Genomic DNA, 16,078 nt, shown 5'->3' with positions numbered 1-16,078 from the left:
TTGGCTAATTTTGACGAGAAATCCAATTTTGACCTTGATAAACTAATTTTGATGCGATGAACTTGGTTTTGATCGTAAATTTATGGTTTTAGCTATTTTTTATGAGAAGCTTGATTTTTAATGTGATAGTTCAATTTTTCTTTTAAAATCCTATTTTGGTGAGGAACATCATTTTCAATTTTCTTTTAAGCGAAGAGGCCGAAATAAATTATAACAATTACCATAAAAAGGGTTTCCATATCTATCATCACATTGAACAGGAAAACCTTAATTAAAAAAGAAAAGAAAAAAAAACACAACTTATACAAAGAGTCTTAGGATTAATTAAAATATCGTTTGATATCATGGTAGATTCTATTTTATACTCAATCATAGAGAAAAAATCATTTAGTTAGTCATATTATTTCTGTTTTTATATTGAGTCTCACGTATAATTACATTTTAAATCTTGAGTTTGTAAAAGTTAATTATGTTTTTTATTTATGAAAATCTACTTTTATTTTACTTTGTATGCAAAAATTGAGAAGAATTTTAACTAATTATATATTTATATATTTTTTTTTTAATAATAACTAATAATATTTTTTTAAATCCATTTATTTGAAATCATAGTCACAATAGCACCACTCCTCGCAAACAAACTTTCCTTTAAGTCACATTTAGGTATAAATACTAACGAAACAGTAGCTTAAAATAATTTTTCAGCAGCATCGGCTAATCATCTTTCAACTATAAAGCTTCTTCAATAAGAATACAAAATAAAATAAAAATAAAACAACAGCTACTACTACTAATACCCATCTTCATTTATTTTCTTAAATATTTTCACCTCTTTTTCTCTCAGTCTTCTTCTACTTACATTTCTCTCAAAATCGTTCATTTTTCAAGATAGCCATCACATTCCCTTCTCAATTAAAACACTCTCTCTTCTTTGTTTTGCTTAGCAGAATTATTTTTAGTACTTTTTCTTTATTTTTTTTCTCAATTAATGATTTTTTTGCTTCCATGTCAATTTTCAATTTCTGCTACCGTATTGTCCCCTGCCTTGCCGATCCAGGTGACTTTCTGCTAGAAAATCAGAAATGAAATAATGGGTTTCTTTTGTTTTTGTAATTAATGTTGTTGTTTTGTTTGTGTAGCAAGGAGATCTTCATTGGGGTTGAAAGCAGCATTAGTGGTGTTGCATATTGTATATGCAGGGACTCTCTTTCTTTTTTATAGTGATTTGATAGAGAAAACCAAAGAAGAGCCATGGTATGTTTGTTTCTTTTTTTCTTTTCTGGTTGGTTGATGAAAGCTTGGAAATTTGAGAGTAATTATTTGAGTTATTGAGTGAAAGTTTTTACTCTGTGGTTTTGATTGGTTGAAGTTGGAGTGGAACTTAAAATGCCCTTATTGAATTATTGAAATATAGCTGAAGGCGGCTTGTGATTGGTTAGTCATGATCATATTGGTGATGTTGGAATTGGAATTTGATTGATTGAATGAGTTTGATTAATTGAGTTGTTGAATTAAAATGAGTTAATTAATTTTAGTCAATAACTTAAGACGTGGTAGAAATGGCTGATTACTGTTTCATCCCGATAATTTGCAAGTCTGAACAAAATAATGAAAATATAAAATGGGTTGTGAAGTGTTAAGGGGAAATGCCTTTTTTCTTTTGACAATAAGAGTAAGTTTAGGAGTCTTATGATTCTTAATTATTCTCTGTGGATGTGTTGACAAACCTTTGATGTTTATTTATGTTATCAATTATCATATTAATCAAGGGTGTTTTTTATGGTTACTTTGTGATTGGAATCTTAGGTAAAAATTATGGTAAGTAGAGTGCATAATTATGTGATTGTTAGTGGACATTAAGGAATCTATGTGAGGATGGTGTTACTAGTGTTTTTTAAAACATTTTAAAAATCTTTGGTATGGTTTTTTATTTTTGCTTTTAACTTGAGTGTACAGTATACCATAACGTTCAAGAATTTAGTCGCAACTTTTTTCCTTCTTTCAGGTACACTGCAATATATCTGTTGCTGTTTGTTGCAGCATTGATTCAATACTTTGTTACATCGTGTTCTTCTCCCGGGTAAATTTTGTTGCAGTTGTAATGCCTCTTGATGAATCTGCATTGTGGTTACAACACATAATTTCTGTAATATAAGTTTCTTTGATTGATTTCACTACTTGCCTAATATCATTTCTTCCTCTTCTGGTTTCTAATCTTGCCCATTTTTTAACAATTTCAGCTATGTCCTTGATGCAATGAGGGATCTGAATGAGAAAAATTCATTATATAGAAGGTCATCAATGTTGTCAAAGTAAGAACTAAACTTGAACTTTCTTTTAATAGGTCAATCATTGCAAATAACACAGATTAAAATGAACTGGAGTTCAGTTGCATTTAAGTCAATCTCACTAACTATCAATTGTTATAATGTTTAAGAAAAGACAGCCTGCTTCAAGCAAAAGTGGAAGCTTTGTTATCACTGTGGAAGGAAGTCAGTCTGAAAGAAATATTCCAGGAAGTAATGTTACATCGTGGACAAAGCTAGTTCTAGACATGTATCCCCCTGGAACATCTATTAGGTATGCAATGCTGGGTACACTCAGGAATCCCTTCCTTTGCCCTGTTGGTCTTTTATGTGACAAGTTGATGGGCTGCCTAGTTTATGGTAATAGGATTGTTATTGGCTTGACCAAAAGCATTCATCGTGTTTTCTTGCATCTGGTGAATGAAAAGTCAATGGTGACTATAAGAGACAGCTATACAACTCCTAAAAAGTACTTGTAGTTTGCTCAAAAGGTGCCAATGCCTTGACTAAGCCTTAATTGCACCCAGAGCCTTGAAATTAGAATATGATGTGTTGGAAAAGGTCTGGACCATAAGGTCTTGAAAAGGGAAGATGATAAAGTTTGCACGGTCCCTGTTTACAATTTCAGTTGTTTTCTTACATTTGATAATGTGATGTTCAACAAAATCATAGCAGAGGTATAAATCAGGAAATTGAATAGATAGTGGTGCCACTGAGATAATTTCTTTATAATTTCATGCGATAATTACAAAGGGGGAAAGAAAATGCAGCTATTCTATATCTTTTAAAAAACTAGCAATCTGCCACTAACTGCTTTGCCTTGGTCTTTGCAGAAATTTGAAATGTTCATATTGTAATGTTGAACAGGTATTTGTTATCTCATGTTTACGTCCTAGTTTGTGTGATACACCTGGTTGCATCAATATAAATCTCATTCCAACTCTAGAATGCTTATATCTACAACTACCTGCTTCCATACTGTTATGTTTGTTGTATAAGAAAGAAGGTTGTCTTGTTTAGGGTGAGTATAGCATCTAAAAGTGCCTAAATGAATTTTCTTCCCAAGTCTCATGGAGGCAATTACTGAATTGTGAGCTCATTGAAAAGTTCTGGATGGAGAATTTGGTCAGTGTACCCCTCAGCATTTTTTCCCTGAATTGATTGGTTTCCGAGACTTGAACATACACCCTTGCGATTGCAAGCCCAAGACTTGCTGTCATGTTCCCACAAGCATGGAATTATGACATAAATTACTGTTTTTTTCTCAATACATGATAGAGCAGATTAAGTGGTCATCTCATCAATGTACTTATACATTTGCAGGAAAATTGTCAGAGATCATGCGAAGTACTTACCCATCACTAACCTTTCAAAATTCACTGTAACTCCTCCATGGTCAACTTTTCCTTCTTTTGTAATGAATGAAAAATACACACGCACACACACATACACATACAAAGATTGCAGGAAATTTGTGCATAAAAAGTAACTACACACATATGCTGGTTGCAATAATTTTGATAGAAAACATTAGGTTGCAGAGTAATGATCTGGCTTCTAATTGGCATTGCTTTAAACATCTGAGAAACTTAACCATTTTCCAGACTTGCTGCTTTTCCTGCTCTACAATCTCATTTTTCATGATGGTGGCATTTTAATAGTCTTTTGATTGCATACATTACCAAGTACTGGTGAAGTTGTGTTGATTATTCAACATGCTTTCTGGCTTTGTTTTTTATAATGAATTCTATTTCACCCTTAAGTTAATATTTGGTTGTTATTTATTTTTCTTTGCCATAATTGCAGCCTCCACGAGCAAAGCATTGCCATGATTGTGACAAATGTGTTCTTCAGTTTGACCATCATTGTGTTTGGCTTGGGACGTGCATTGGCCGGGGAAATCATTGTCGATTTTGGTGAGTTTTTTATCCTTCTAAAGTTCTCTATGCCAAAATTGTGATGGATGACTTGTAAACAAAATGTTGCCTTCAAATTCCATAAGGATGGTTGTATGGTCATCATAAACTTAAGCTGCAGCTGTTTATGATTGATTTTTTCTTTCTCTTCAGTATTGATTGAGTTCAATATCTATCATTTGCAATTATCATTTCTGATCTCATGTTCACCACGTGATAGTATTAGCATGTTTATTTGATGAAGAGAGACAAGCATTTTGTTATAATTTTCCCATTTTCATAGTCATTTTGCATTCAGATAATCAGATTTCTGATTTCACATGCATTGGATAAAATGATTTACAACATGGAATTTTGTTTGCTGCAAATTTAGTTGCAGTGGACCAGTTCATATGGATTGAAGTTATTGGTTGGTGTTCCCAACATTGCATGTAGGGCTATATGGTTCATGACACCTATCAGTTGAAACATGTAGGATTTGCCTCATACTTTTAATGTACTTCCGTTACTTTTGTGTTTTTCTTAGGTGGTACATTTTTGAAGAAACAGCGCTATGCCTTTGGACTGGCATCTTGTACATCACATGCTTGAAGGCTAACATCTCAAGAGTTTGGTACAGTATCTTTTTGAAGTCTTTTCTGTTTTTCTCTGAAGCTTCTGTTTTTCTTGTTGAAACACTCTGATGCCTTGCTAAAATCATTACCTTCAAAGAAAGGAGAAAAGGCAATGATTAGTCATCAAGTTTATTATCTTGCTGGTGCCAGTGGTTTTGATGATGAAATTTTAAGTTAGCTGCACATGGATCAACTTTTAGTTCTCCTGCATCTTTAAATTTGATCCTAAATTATGCCGTTTCTGTCAGGTGGAAGGATGCAATTATGATCCTGCTATTGGTTACTTTGTCAATTGCCTTGATTTTTCTCCTGCTGCTCCTCATTTTCCATAGGCAAGTGTTTTCATTCACTCAATACTTTGTTTCCTGCATGATACATGGTTTCAGACGCAGCTCCTTTCACTTTTATGCTAGCCATAAAAGCCATAGAGTATTGACACATAGCTAGAATATGCCATTTGTTGTTTTCGGTGCTTCTAGTGAGCTGACTTAGTTATCCTTATGTCATCTTGGTTCTATAGTTCTCTAATGATATCATTTGTATGGAATGGGCATGTTTTGATCAGAAAAGTAGGAGCATGGAATTAAGTTTTCCATTTTAAGAATGAATCTGAATTCCACTTGACAAGGACCATTAGAATGGCCAGGTCTCAAATATGATTAGTTGACGCTAGGGGTGTTTAAAAAAACCGACCAATCAATTAAACTGTAAAAACCGGAAAAAAAATAACTGAAAACACCGAACCGAGAGAAAAAACTGCTCAAACCGATTTAAAAATCATAAAACTCACTCGGGCCGGTTCGGTTTCGGTTTTAGAAGTTGAAACTGGGTAACCAGACCGGACCCAATATAACCTTAAACCCGCTAAAAAAAGGGGTATAAATAGAAAACTAACCTAGCCTAAGTTTGCTAACCCTAAAAATTCCCCCTTTCCCAGTGAAAACAGCCGCTAGTTGTTCCATCTCTCCCGTTTCCATCTCTCTCTCTGTCTTTATTATTATCTCCCGTGTTGAGACTTGAGAGGTTGTTACAGATTGCCTCCTCTTCCATTCCCCCCCCCCCCCTCTCGTTCTCCCCCTCTTGATACAGCAAATTGGATACAGACTTATAGTAGCTGCACATCCCCACTAACAATTTTGAGTAAATGGCTGAATGTCCTCTTCACGAGGATCCTTTTTATTAAATAAGAGTTGTTGTACAATCTATTTTGGTAAGAAAATATAAACAACTAATACACAAACCGCTAATATTCTATTTTAGGTAGGAATATATATACAGTTTAATGCACTAATTATGGTAAAATAAATCTCATAATTGCAGCCATAATTTCTATAATTCTGATCCATAATTTCTGCCATTGATACCCCCCCTCAAATTGATGCTGTATGATCAAGAAGCATTAATTTGTCAACAAGAAAGTGATGCCGGTGCTTGGAGAGAGCCTTAGTGAACACATCGGCAGTCTGGAGAGTAGTGGAGATATGCGGGAGAGAGATAACACGAGTATCATGTGCTTCACGAATAGAATGACAATCCACTTCAATGTGCTTAGTACGCTCATGAAATACCGGGTTAGCAGCAATCTGAATGGCACTAGTATTATCTGCATGAAGTGGAGTAGGCTCAACTTGAGGAAATCTAAGCTTACCTAAGAGTCCCCGAAGCCAAATAATTTCAGAACAGGCAGAGGACATAGCACGATATTCAGACTCAGTGGAGGACTTAGACAACCGATCTTGCTTCTTACTTTTCGAAGAAACAAGAGAGTTACCAAGAAACACGCACCACCCAGTAATTGAACGGTGAGTGTCAGAACAACCAGCCCAATCAGCATCACTATATGCAACCAAACAAATAGGAGAATCCACAGGGAAGAAAAGTCCTCGAGCAGAAGTGCCATGCAAATAGCGAACAATGTGACGAACAGTAGCCAGATGAAGGTGTGTAGGTGCTTGCATAAATTGGCTAACTTGTTGAACAACGAAGGAAATATCAGGCCGAGTGATAGTGAGATAGTTTAGACTCCCTACCAGTTGCCTATATAAAGAGGGATTAGATAGAAAATCGCCCTCATCACGATGATATTTAACATTCACTTCCAAGGGAGTATCAACTGAACGACTTTCTTGAAGACCAGCCAAAGCAATTAACTCTTGGATGTATTTATGCTGATGTAGAAAAATACCAGTAGTAGTAGAATGCACCTCAAGGCCTAAAACATACTGTAGAGGACCTAAGTCCTTCATATGAAAAGAAGACTGAAGACGTTCTTGAAGCTGAAAAATCAATGCAGTGTCAGTCCCTGTAATAACGATATCATCAACATATACCAAGAGCAAGACGATTCCTTTAGTAGTCTTGCAAAGGAACAAAGAGGAATCATATTGACTCTGGACAAAGGAGAAGCCAAGAAGCGTGGAGTGAAACTTATCAAATCAAGCACGCGGGGCTTGTTTCAGACCATAGAGAGATCGTTTTAGCTTGCAAACACAGCAGATGCTGTAGAAAAGAACCCTGGTGGTGGAGTCATATATATCTCTTCCTGAAGATCTCTATGCAAAAAAGCATTCTTAACATCCATCTGTCGCGATGACCAGCCCTTAGAAGCAGCAATGGCTATAATAAGTAGCACGGTTGTCATTTTTGCCACAGGTGCAAAGGTTTCTTCATAGTTTATGCCATACTCCTGACGGTTACCGAGTGCCACCAACCTTGCTTTATATCTGTCAAGTGAGCCATCAGACCGCAACTTAATGGAATATATCCATTTACAACCAATGGGCTTGACACCAGTAGGACATGGAACAATATCCCAAGTATGATTCTCCTCAAGAGCTTGAAGTTCTTCTTGCATAGCTTTTTTCCAACATGCATGTTTAGTTGCCTGAGAATAAGGGGTAGGAACTGTAGTATCATTTAAAATAGCAGAGAAACTATACCGATCAGGAGGACGACAAATGCGAGAAGATTGCCGAAGAGCAACTGGGGCAGGAACTGGATCAGGAAGGATTTGTGATGTCGGGGGCTATCTTTGCGAATAAACAAAACTGGGTTGATACCGTAGAATTGGTGGTGAGATATCATCAAAGGTAGGAAGTAGAACACCATTGGAACAAGGTACGTGTTGCTGAAAATAGTACTCATGTTCAAAGAAAATCACATTTATGGACATGCGCAGACGATTAGTAACAACATCATAACATAAAAAAACCTTTTTGACCAGCGCTATAACCCATAAAAGCACACCTTGCTGACTGAGCTGTAAGCTTGTGACGCTCATGAGAAGGCAAGTGAACAAAGCAAACACAACTAAATGTATGTAAATTGTGGTAGTCAGGATGCATGCCGAAAAGACGATAGTAAGGAGAATCAAAATTCAATTGTTGAGAGGGCAGACGATTAATCAAATAAACTGTAGTGGATAAAGCTTCCACCCAAAATTTAGGTGGAACTGAAGACTCTAAAAGCAATGTACGAACCATATCCAGCAAGTGACGATTTTTACGTTCAGCCACCCCATTCTGTTGAGGGGTATAAGGACATGATCGTTGCGAAATAATATATTTCTGTTGCAGGAGAGCCTGAAATTCATGTGAAATATATTCACCACCATTATCAGACCGGAACACCTTAATGCAGGTTGAGAATTGTGTCTCAATATAAGCTAGAAAGGTTTGGAAAGCAGTGAAAACCTCAGCTTTGGTGCGCAAAAAATAGATCCAAGTAAAACGACTATAATCATCAATGAAGGTCACACAATATTTATACTGTGCATGTGAAATAACAGGAGCAATGCCCCAAACATCAGAGTGTATAATCTCAAAACAGGTATTAGCACGATTGCTAAAAGCAGGGAAAGGTAAAGTTTTACTTTTCCCTAGTTTGCAAGTAGAGCAATCAAAAGACAAGCTATGAGTAGAACCCTTATCTTTGTGACCAAGAAAACCACGCTTCATTAAATTAGATAAAATAACATTATTTCGTTTATGCCAATCTGCTACCTTATTTCAACAATAACAGAAGCTAAAGACAAAGCTCTAGGAATAGTAAATTGCAACAGAAATAATCTTCCCACTTTAGGCCCCCTTGCGATCACCTTCCCGGATAAATCCTGCACAAGACAACCATTACGAGAGAGATGCACATCCCAGTTATTATCCACCATTTGTCCAACATAAATTAAATTAGCAGACAGCCCAGGAGAAACAAATACACGAGGAAAAGAAGGTCCTATATCATCAATAGCTGTAATCGGGTGATTACTACCATTAGCAACTGAATATTTTGTGTGCCACTATACTCCCGAAGATTACATAACAAATCAGATGAGCCAGTCATATGATTGGATGCTCCAGAATCAACAATCCAAGAAGAAGAGACAATATTACCTTGACCCTGAAGTCCAAGCGTAGAGAATGCAGTGATAATCATTTGCTGTACCATTTCTGGAGTGACAGTGGTTGTGGAAGTAGAACCAGGAATCTGATGGTTTACAACAGCAGCTTGAAAAGCTTGTGCTCTCCGATTTTCTGGACGTGTAGGGCATTCTTTAATAATGTGTCCATTTCGCTTACAGTAACTGCAGAATTTCTTGCCACAATTACGGGCAATATGCCCATACTCCTTGCAGCTGTAGCACTGTATGGTTCCTTTGTCTCGATTCTTCCCTGGAGCAGCATAAGCAACATTGACAACCTTATGTCTCCTTGGATTCACCTATTACAGATTGTGTAGCCATTCTTTGTTCTTCACGCAATAATTCACCTAGACAGACATCCAAAGAAGGAACTGGATCTCTATTAAGCAACCCAGCTCGGGCAATCTCAAATTCTGGTTTTAGTTTCATCAAAAACTGATCTCACTTACTAACTTTATGAACCGCTTGAAGACTGGGTAAGGCCTCTTTAGACACCTTAGAATAGATAATACCATAATATTCGCTCCATAGATTAACAAAACCAGAATAATATTGCTCAATCGAGAGATTACCTTGATTGAAATTGCTGATCTCGAGTTCAAGTTGAAAGCGTCTTGTAGTATTATCTTGATGATATATACGCTTTAGATAATCCCACATCTCTCTAGCTGTACCAAAAGAGCGTAAATTGTTCACCATATGACCTTCAATAGATGCTAAAATCCAAGAAATAATTCGAGCATCCTTTGTCTCCCATTGACTAAATTCTGCATCATTTGCAGGAGCAGGAGAAGTCCCGTCAATAAGCCTCCAAAGCTCCTTCCCTTTCAAAAACATCCTGAACTGAAATTCCCATGCCGCATAGTTCTTGCCTGTAAATTTGATACTCAAAGTTTCTGTAGACATTCTAAAAAAAATCAAAACTAGAAATCTTAAAGCAAGACTGTCAGCCAAAAGTAAAACAAAGTTGTTGATTAAAAAATTAATCAACCCAAAACAAAAGACAGATAAGAAGGGTACAGAACCTTGCTCTGATACCATAACAATTTTGAGTAAATGGCTGAATGTCCTCTTCACGAGGATCCTTTCTATTAAATAAGAGTTGCTGTACAATCTATTTTGGTAAGAAAATATAAACAGCTAATACACTAACTGCTAATATTCTAATATAGGTAGGAATATATATACAGTTTAATGCACTAATTATGGTAAAATAAATCTCATAACGCAGCCATAATTTCTATAATTCTAATCCATAATTTCTGCCACTGATACCCACATCTCATTATGCCGTCTCCCCCTGCCTTCTCTTTCTTGTTCCTTCTTTTCATTGAAGACCCACTCTTATCTATATAATTAGTTTGTGTGGTATTGATTTGGTAGAAGCAAATCCATTGGCTTCATTGCATGTTACTGGTTTTCCATTTCCACTGCTGGTTTTGTTGTTTTCCTTTTTTCTTTATGGATTCTTGGCTTCGTCCTTAGTCACTTGTTTATGCATTTACAGAGAAGACCAGATCTTTGCTGGACAAAAGGAAAATGGTTGCTTATTTATTTCATAGATGATTTTCCAGTTTCAATCCAAAAAAACAACTTTGACCGAACCGAACCGGTTTGGTTCGGGTCATTTTCTTATGAAATTTCATATCCCGGTTCAGTTGGAATTTTGGGCCCAAACTGAACCGAACTTGACTGTGACACTCCTAGTTAACACATTGTGTTTTTTACAACAGTGCTTGTCCAGTTTGCTAATACCGACCAGGAAACAATCCATTGTTTACTAGGTTCTGGAGGCAGGAAAAGAAAATCTTTCCTTGGCCTTGGTAACAATTCCCCTTTGGTTTCTTTGTGCTGATGGCCTATCTATGTATGTTAATGGGTGGAAATAGATCAAGAATAGTTACTCATGCTGTAAAGATCATGCAAATGCTGACAAGGAATTGGAAATGATACCTGGTTACAGTTTGCCAGTACAAAAAGGAACTACAAGCAGATTAGGGTGTGCGCTTGTTTTTTACTACTAAAGTTTCCATGACTATTGTTAAAAAACACTTCCTTTCACCCAAAAAATCAGATGCATATCATAAAAAAATGTCTACACTCATGAAATATGTCTGGCGTGCTTTAGCAGGATTATACTAATTTAATGGGTTTTGATGCAGCTATCTTATTCTGACATATCAAACTACCTATGAACTCGTAAGACGTAGACGCATTCCATATCTAAGGTTTGCTAGCAGTCCTGTAATCTTCTTTTATTTTACATCATTCATTTAGAGTTGGATTTCTGTTTAATGACCAATGAAATCTATCGAAATCAAACCATATGCTGGGTTCATTCATGGCCAATCACTGTTGCATTAGTTGGTGCCAGCGTTCAATTGGATGTTGTTGCTATGGGCACCATATTTTACTAGCAAAAGCAAATATGATTTGACCATTATTTATATTCTGATTTCTTTGTCCTCTAACTTTCTTTGATCTGCAGAGGAATTCCTGAACGAGTGTATCCATTCAGTAAAGGAGTCTGCAGAAATTTGTATGACTTTTGTTTTGCTCGAAGCAGCATATATAGTTTGGAAAGATTACCCACAGCAATGGAACTTGAAGAAAAGTCAAGGCCTTACACATGCTTAGATTTTTTGACCGGCCGTTGTTGCTGAGGTTGTAAGGGCATATTGTAACATTAATGACAACAACTTCTATCCCCTAATTTGTTCTCTGATATCCATGTGAATGTGTGTGCCTGTGCATCCAGTTGTTTTAGCTACAGGATATGGCAGTGCAGATGGTTAAGTTGGAGCTTGTTGTGGGCTTTTAGATTTTTGTAGTCGGTAGGAACTGGTTCTGTTGTTTTTTCTGCCTGGAAAATTTCAGAATGTTTTGTGTACGGATTTTTCATGCCCAGATGAAATCTAAGATTTATCTTTTTGCGAATTCAAATTGCCAAGTAAAATAATAATAATTAGGATTCCAAGTGCGTCTGATTGCAGCCATACCATGCTCTCTAGGTTACGAAGTAGTTCGTCAAATAAAAATGTCTGCTGGTGGATTTCACTGTTTGGATCATGAATCTGGTCATCCAATCAAAGCCAGTCAGGAGTGGTGTGCTTGCATTTGTACCAAACTGATATTCCACGATCCTCATGTTGTGAACAAGGAATCTAAGAGTTGTAGTAAGTTTTGCAGTTGATTGAGTGGGAAAACCAAAAAAGTTCTGGTACATTGAGGGATATACCAAAACAACATCTTTGGTTTCTTCATCTTGAGCCACAGGAAGCATGGGCAGAGCCTTCCCTCCTACCATACCAGCAGCTGTTGCTAAAATCGGAGTTACCACAGCTGCGAAGAAGTTAACATCCAAAGAAAGTATACTCGGAGCCACCATGGCATGGCTTGTTCTTCTTCCTAGTGTAGAAAGACTCTTGAAGTCATCGAAACCTGGCTTGTCATAGATTTGGAACGAGCTTCCTGAGTTGATTACAAGAAGCCAGCTTGTAAGCCATAGCACAAATTGTGAGACATCATGGGAACAGAACAAGTACAGAGCAGCTAACATCTCTTTATCTGTAAAGAAAGGCAATGGCTTATTTAGCTTGCATTTATGAAAGAGAAGCACCCTGTTCTACTACGGTGTTTTTTACCTTCTGTCCATAAGCTCAGTATCCACCAATCACAAGGGAAAATAGGCACATAGCTGCAACCTTTACTCCTTTCCACATTGGCACTCGTGATGGATGCTTCTCCATAGACGGCGTGGTTCCCTGCAAAACATGGTGTTCCCGGTTAATGCGAGCCATTAATGATGGAAAAACAGGGTAAAAAGAAAATAGTGCTAAATCCGAAATGTTTGGTTGTTTCTTTGACCTTGCCATTGCAGTGTGCATGTTGACTTTATTTAGGTGATAGATAAATTTTATTTATACACACATTATTCATCTTTAATATTTATTTAAATTTAATTAATAAATCTAAGATAAAGACAAAGTCATTAAAATAAAAATATTTTGCAAAAATAATTATAATTATGAGGATTTTTATTGTATTAAATTTTTATTTTTAAATATTTCTAGTCAAATTGCTCACATCTTTTTAAAGGGTGAGACTAATCCCGTTCGGGGTTCGTGACTGCTCCTCCCAATAAGTTCGCTTCCTGGGGATCGAACTTGTGTTCTCACCCTTGCAGAGATATAACATTATCTTAACCGGTAGACCAACACTTCATTGGTTAGAGATTAGATAATCAAATGGATTTAATATAGAGTAATGTAGCATATGTATTAACCATAGAAAGGAAAAGGAGAGATAGAGTTGAACTAAAGATATATGCCTTGTTTGTTTCCAGGAAAACAAATTCCTGGAATTCATTTTCCTCATTTTTCCATGTTTGGTAACAATACGGAAAGCTAGTCAAAGAAAAGTTAATTCCAGTCAAAAGAAAAAAGTAACTTTAATAAGAGGAAAGTGTTTTCCTTTTGATAAGGAAAGGAAAACACTTTCCTTTCTTTACATTAAACACATCTTCTCAAATCACTGTCTCTCTCTGTCTCTTTTCGAAAACAATTCAAGCAGGAACAATTGAAGCATATCTCTCTGGAACAATTGAAGCATATTCCTCTTATTTCAGGTATTTTTTTCCTTTATTATTTCCTTTATGTTTTTATCTTCTTCGTTTAGATCTGTAAGAATTATGGCATAAATCCTTTGATCTTCTTGTTTAATTTGCTATGTTTGTTCCGAACAAAATTGTGTTTCTCTGTGTTTTTTTCCATGCTGTTCAAACAAACCATGATAAATCTGCTATCTGTCACATTTTTTCCATAACCCAGTTTTCTTCTTCATCTTACCTCGTCACATTCGGCTAGTTCACAGAAACTAAACAAACCAAATTCATCAAGCAAGCCATAAAAAGCACATTTTTTCCATGACATAGTTTTCTTCTTCATCACTCACATTCGGCAGCTCATGTTTGTAACCAAATAAACCAAAAAAACTCACAGATAACAAAATCCCCAAACTTCCCCATCAAAAAGCAGTCCCTACCCTGTTTCCCCGTCCCCGGATCCAGCCACCATATCCACTCTCCTCTAAAAAAAAGACTATTGTTTCCATAACATAACCAAAGGATTATGCCCGGGTGGAAGCACAAAGAGAGAGAGGCAAAGTAAAAAGGGGGGGGGGGATCAGTGAATGTGTTGAAAATCAACCCTTGCTCTTTTTTTTTTCAAGTCCCAGCGTTATCAATACAAGTAGCCAGGGGAGAGAGGGAGGAGAACTGGGAAGGAGGAGCAGGTCTTTGAGGTCTAGCCCTCTTGCCCCTTGAATCTTTGATCTTTGTCCTGCTTCTTTGTGCACAGAGAGAGGAAGTTAAGGAATTAGAGAAAGAACAAGGGAATGGCGAGAGAGAACAGGGGAATTAGAGAAACCGAGAGGGAACAGGGGAACTAGAGAATTAGAGAACCTGTTATTAGAGGGGAACTGACCGAGACCGAGAGGAAGTTTAATAAGGGGAATTAGATAACAGAACCTAAACATAAAAACATGGATAACACCTCCACCATAGAAAAAGCGTGATTTTTGCCACAATTATTGCTTTATTTTGCTATATTTATAAATGTATATATGTGCTTGTTTTATTTTGCTTTGATTAATTCATGATTAGTGTTTGATTATATTTGTTATATATGGATCAATTTGTGGGACCATGCCTGTAATTATATGGATTTCATTGCACAATGTCTATTGATCGTTGTGAAGTTATGAATTGTATAATTTTCAAAACGGTTTTATCATCGAGAAATTGAATTTTATGGTTTTAAATAATATATTTTAAGACCTTGTTTGTTTAGGGAATTAGATATCATTGCCATAACTATTATACATTGTCAGCTTCTTTGAGCATAATTTATTGTATTGATTGTGTAAGTATTTTATATGCTTTTTTTAATATTTATTTCCCTAAATTTTTAGGTTTTGTTATCAGAAAACTTCACTTTCATGTTATGGATAGTAAGATAATTCATGCAGCATGTATGAGAGCAGCTGTAACTGTGATAGCTACAGGGGTAGCTATTATTGAACAAGAAAGAAATAGAATTTATATACCAAGAGAACCACGTATAAATGCAATTGCTCAACGAGAATTCTATATTGACAACATTTTGAATCGAGGTGATAGACATTGCGTTGAACAAATTCGTATAAAACCTATTGTCTTATATAGATTGTGTGATGTTCTCACAAGTTGTGACCTATTACGATCAACTCAAAATGTGTCTATTAGGGAGCAAGTAATTGTGTTCTTACAAATTGTAGGCCAAAACCAAAGATTTTGTTTTATTAGTGGTATATACTATAGGTCTGTTGAAACTATCCATCGTTATTTTAGAATTGTTTTAAAAGCAGTTCTTAAGTTATATAAACACCTTATTAAAGATCTAGAGGATATAGTTTTAGCAGAGATAATGAATAATCGAAGATTCTATCCTTATTTTAAGGTATGAGAACAATACCAATATTTTTATACATTAATTAATTACATCTAGAAGAAAAGGTTATAAATTATTTTTTCATGTTTATATAGGATTGTGTGGGAGCAATTGATAGTACCCATGTTCCTGCAAATGTTCCTGCAAATGTTCCTGTTGAGATTCAAGGAAAGTTTCGAGGTCGAAAAGAAGGAATAACACAAAATGTTTTAGTAGTTATAACTTTTGATTTGAAATTTATATATGTTTTAGCTGGCTGAGAAGGAAGTGCATATGATTCACGGGTTTTAGGTGATGCATTATCAAGACCTAGTGGTCTGAAAATTCCAGAAGGTAT

General features: G+C 36.0%; 1 protein-coding gene across 4 annotated transcripts; it reads left to right on the top strand.

Annotated features, from left to right (window-relative positions):
- Window positions 1–711: 711 nt before the first annotated feature.
- LOC18101060 (protein S-acyltransferase 10) lies at window positions 712–12,190 on the top strand. 4 transcript variants are annotated; one of them, XM_024605708.2, is made up of 12 exons: window positions 718–1,057; window positions 1,140–1,254; window positions 2,006–2,080; window positions 2,241–2,312; window positions 2,443–2,580; window positions 3,140–3,173; window positions 3,630–3,653; window positions 4,113–4,222; window positions 4,749–4,835; window positions 5,085–5,168; window positions 11,416–11,481; window positions 11,742–12,190. In XM_024605708.2, the coding sequence occupies exons 1-12, from the start codon at window positions 1,006–1,008 to the stop codon at window positions 11,914–11,916; spliced, it is 1,032 nt and encodes a 343-aa protein (XP_024461476.1). In that variant the 5' UTR covers window positions 718–1,005; the 3' UTR covers window positions 11,917–12,190. The 4 variants fall into 4 exon arrangements, with proteins under 4 accessions (XP_052310547.1, XP_024461476.1, XP_024461477.1 ...); XM_024605709.2 differs by lacking the exon at window positions 3,140–3,173 and having other exon boundaries at window positions 3,630–3,687; XM_024605710.2 differs by lacking the exon at window positions 3,630–3,653 and having other exon boundaries at window positions 722–1,057.
- The last annotated feature ends 3,888 nt before the right edge of the window (window positions 12,191–16,078 follow it).

The sequence above is a fragment of the Populus trichocarpa genome, chromosome 7 (assembly GCF_000002775.5).
Source record: "Populus trichocarpa isolate Nisqually-1 chromosome 7, P.trichocarpa_v4.1, whole genome shotgun sequence".
NCBI classification, from domain to species: domain Eukaryota; kingdom Viridiplantae; phylum Streptophyta; class Magnoliopsida; order Malpighiales; family Salicaceae; genus Populus; species Populus trichocarpa.
This window is presented reverse-complemented; position numbering and strand designations above follow the sequence as displayed.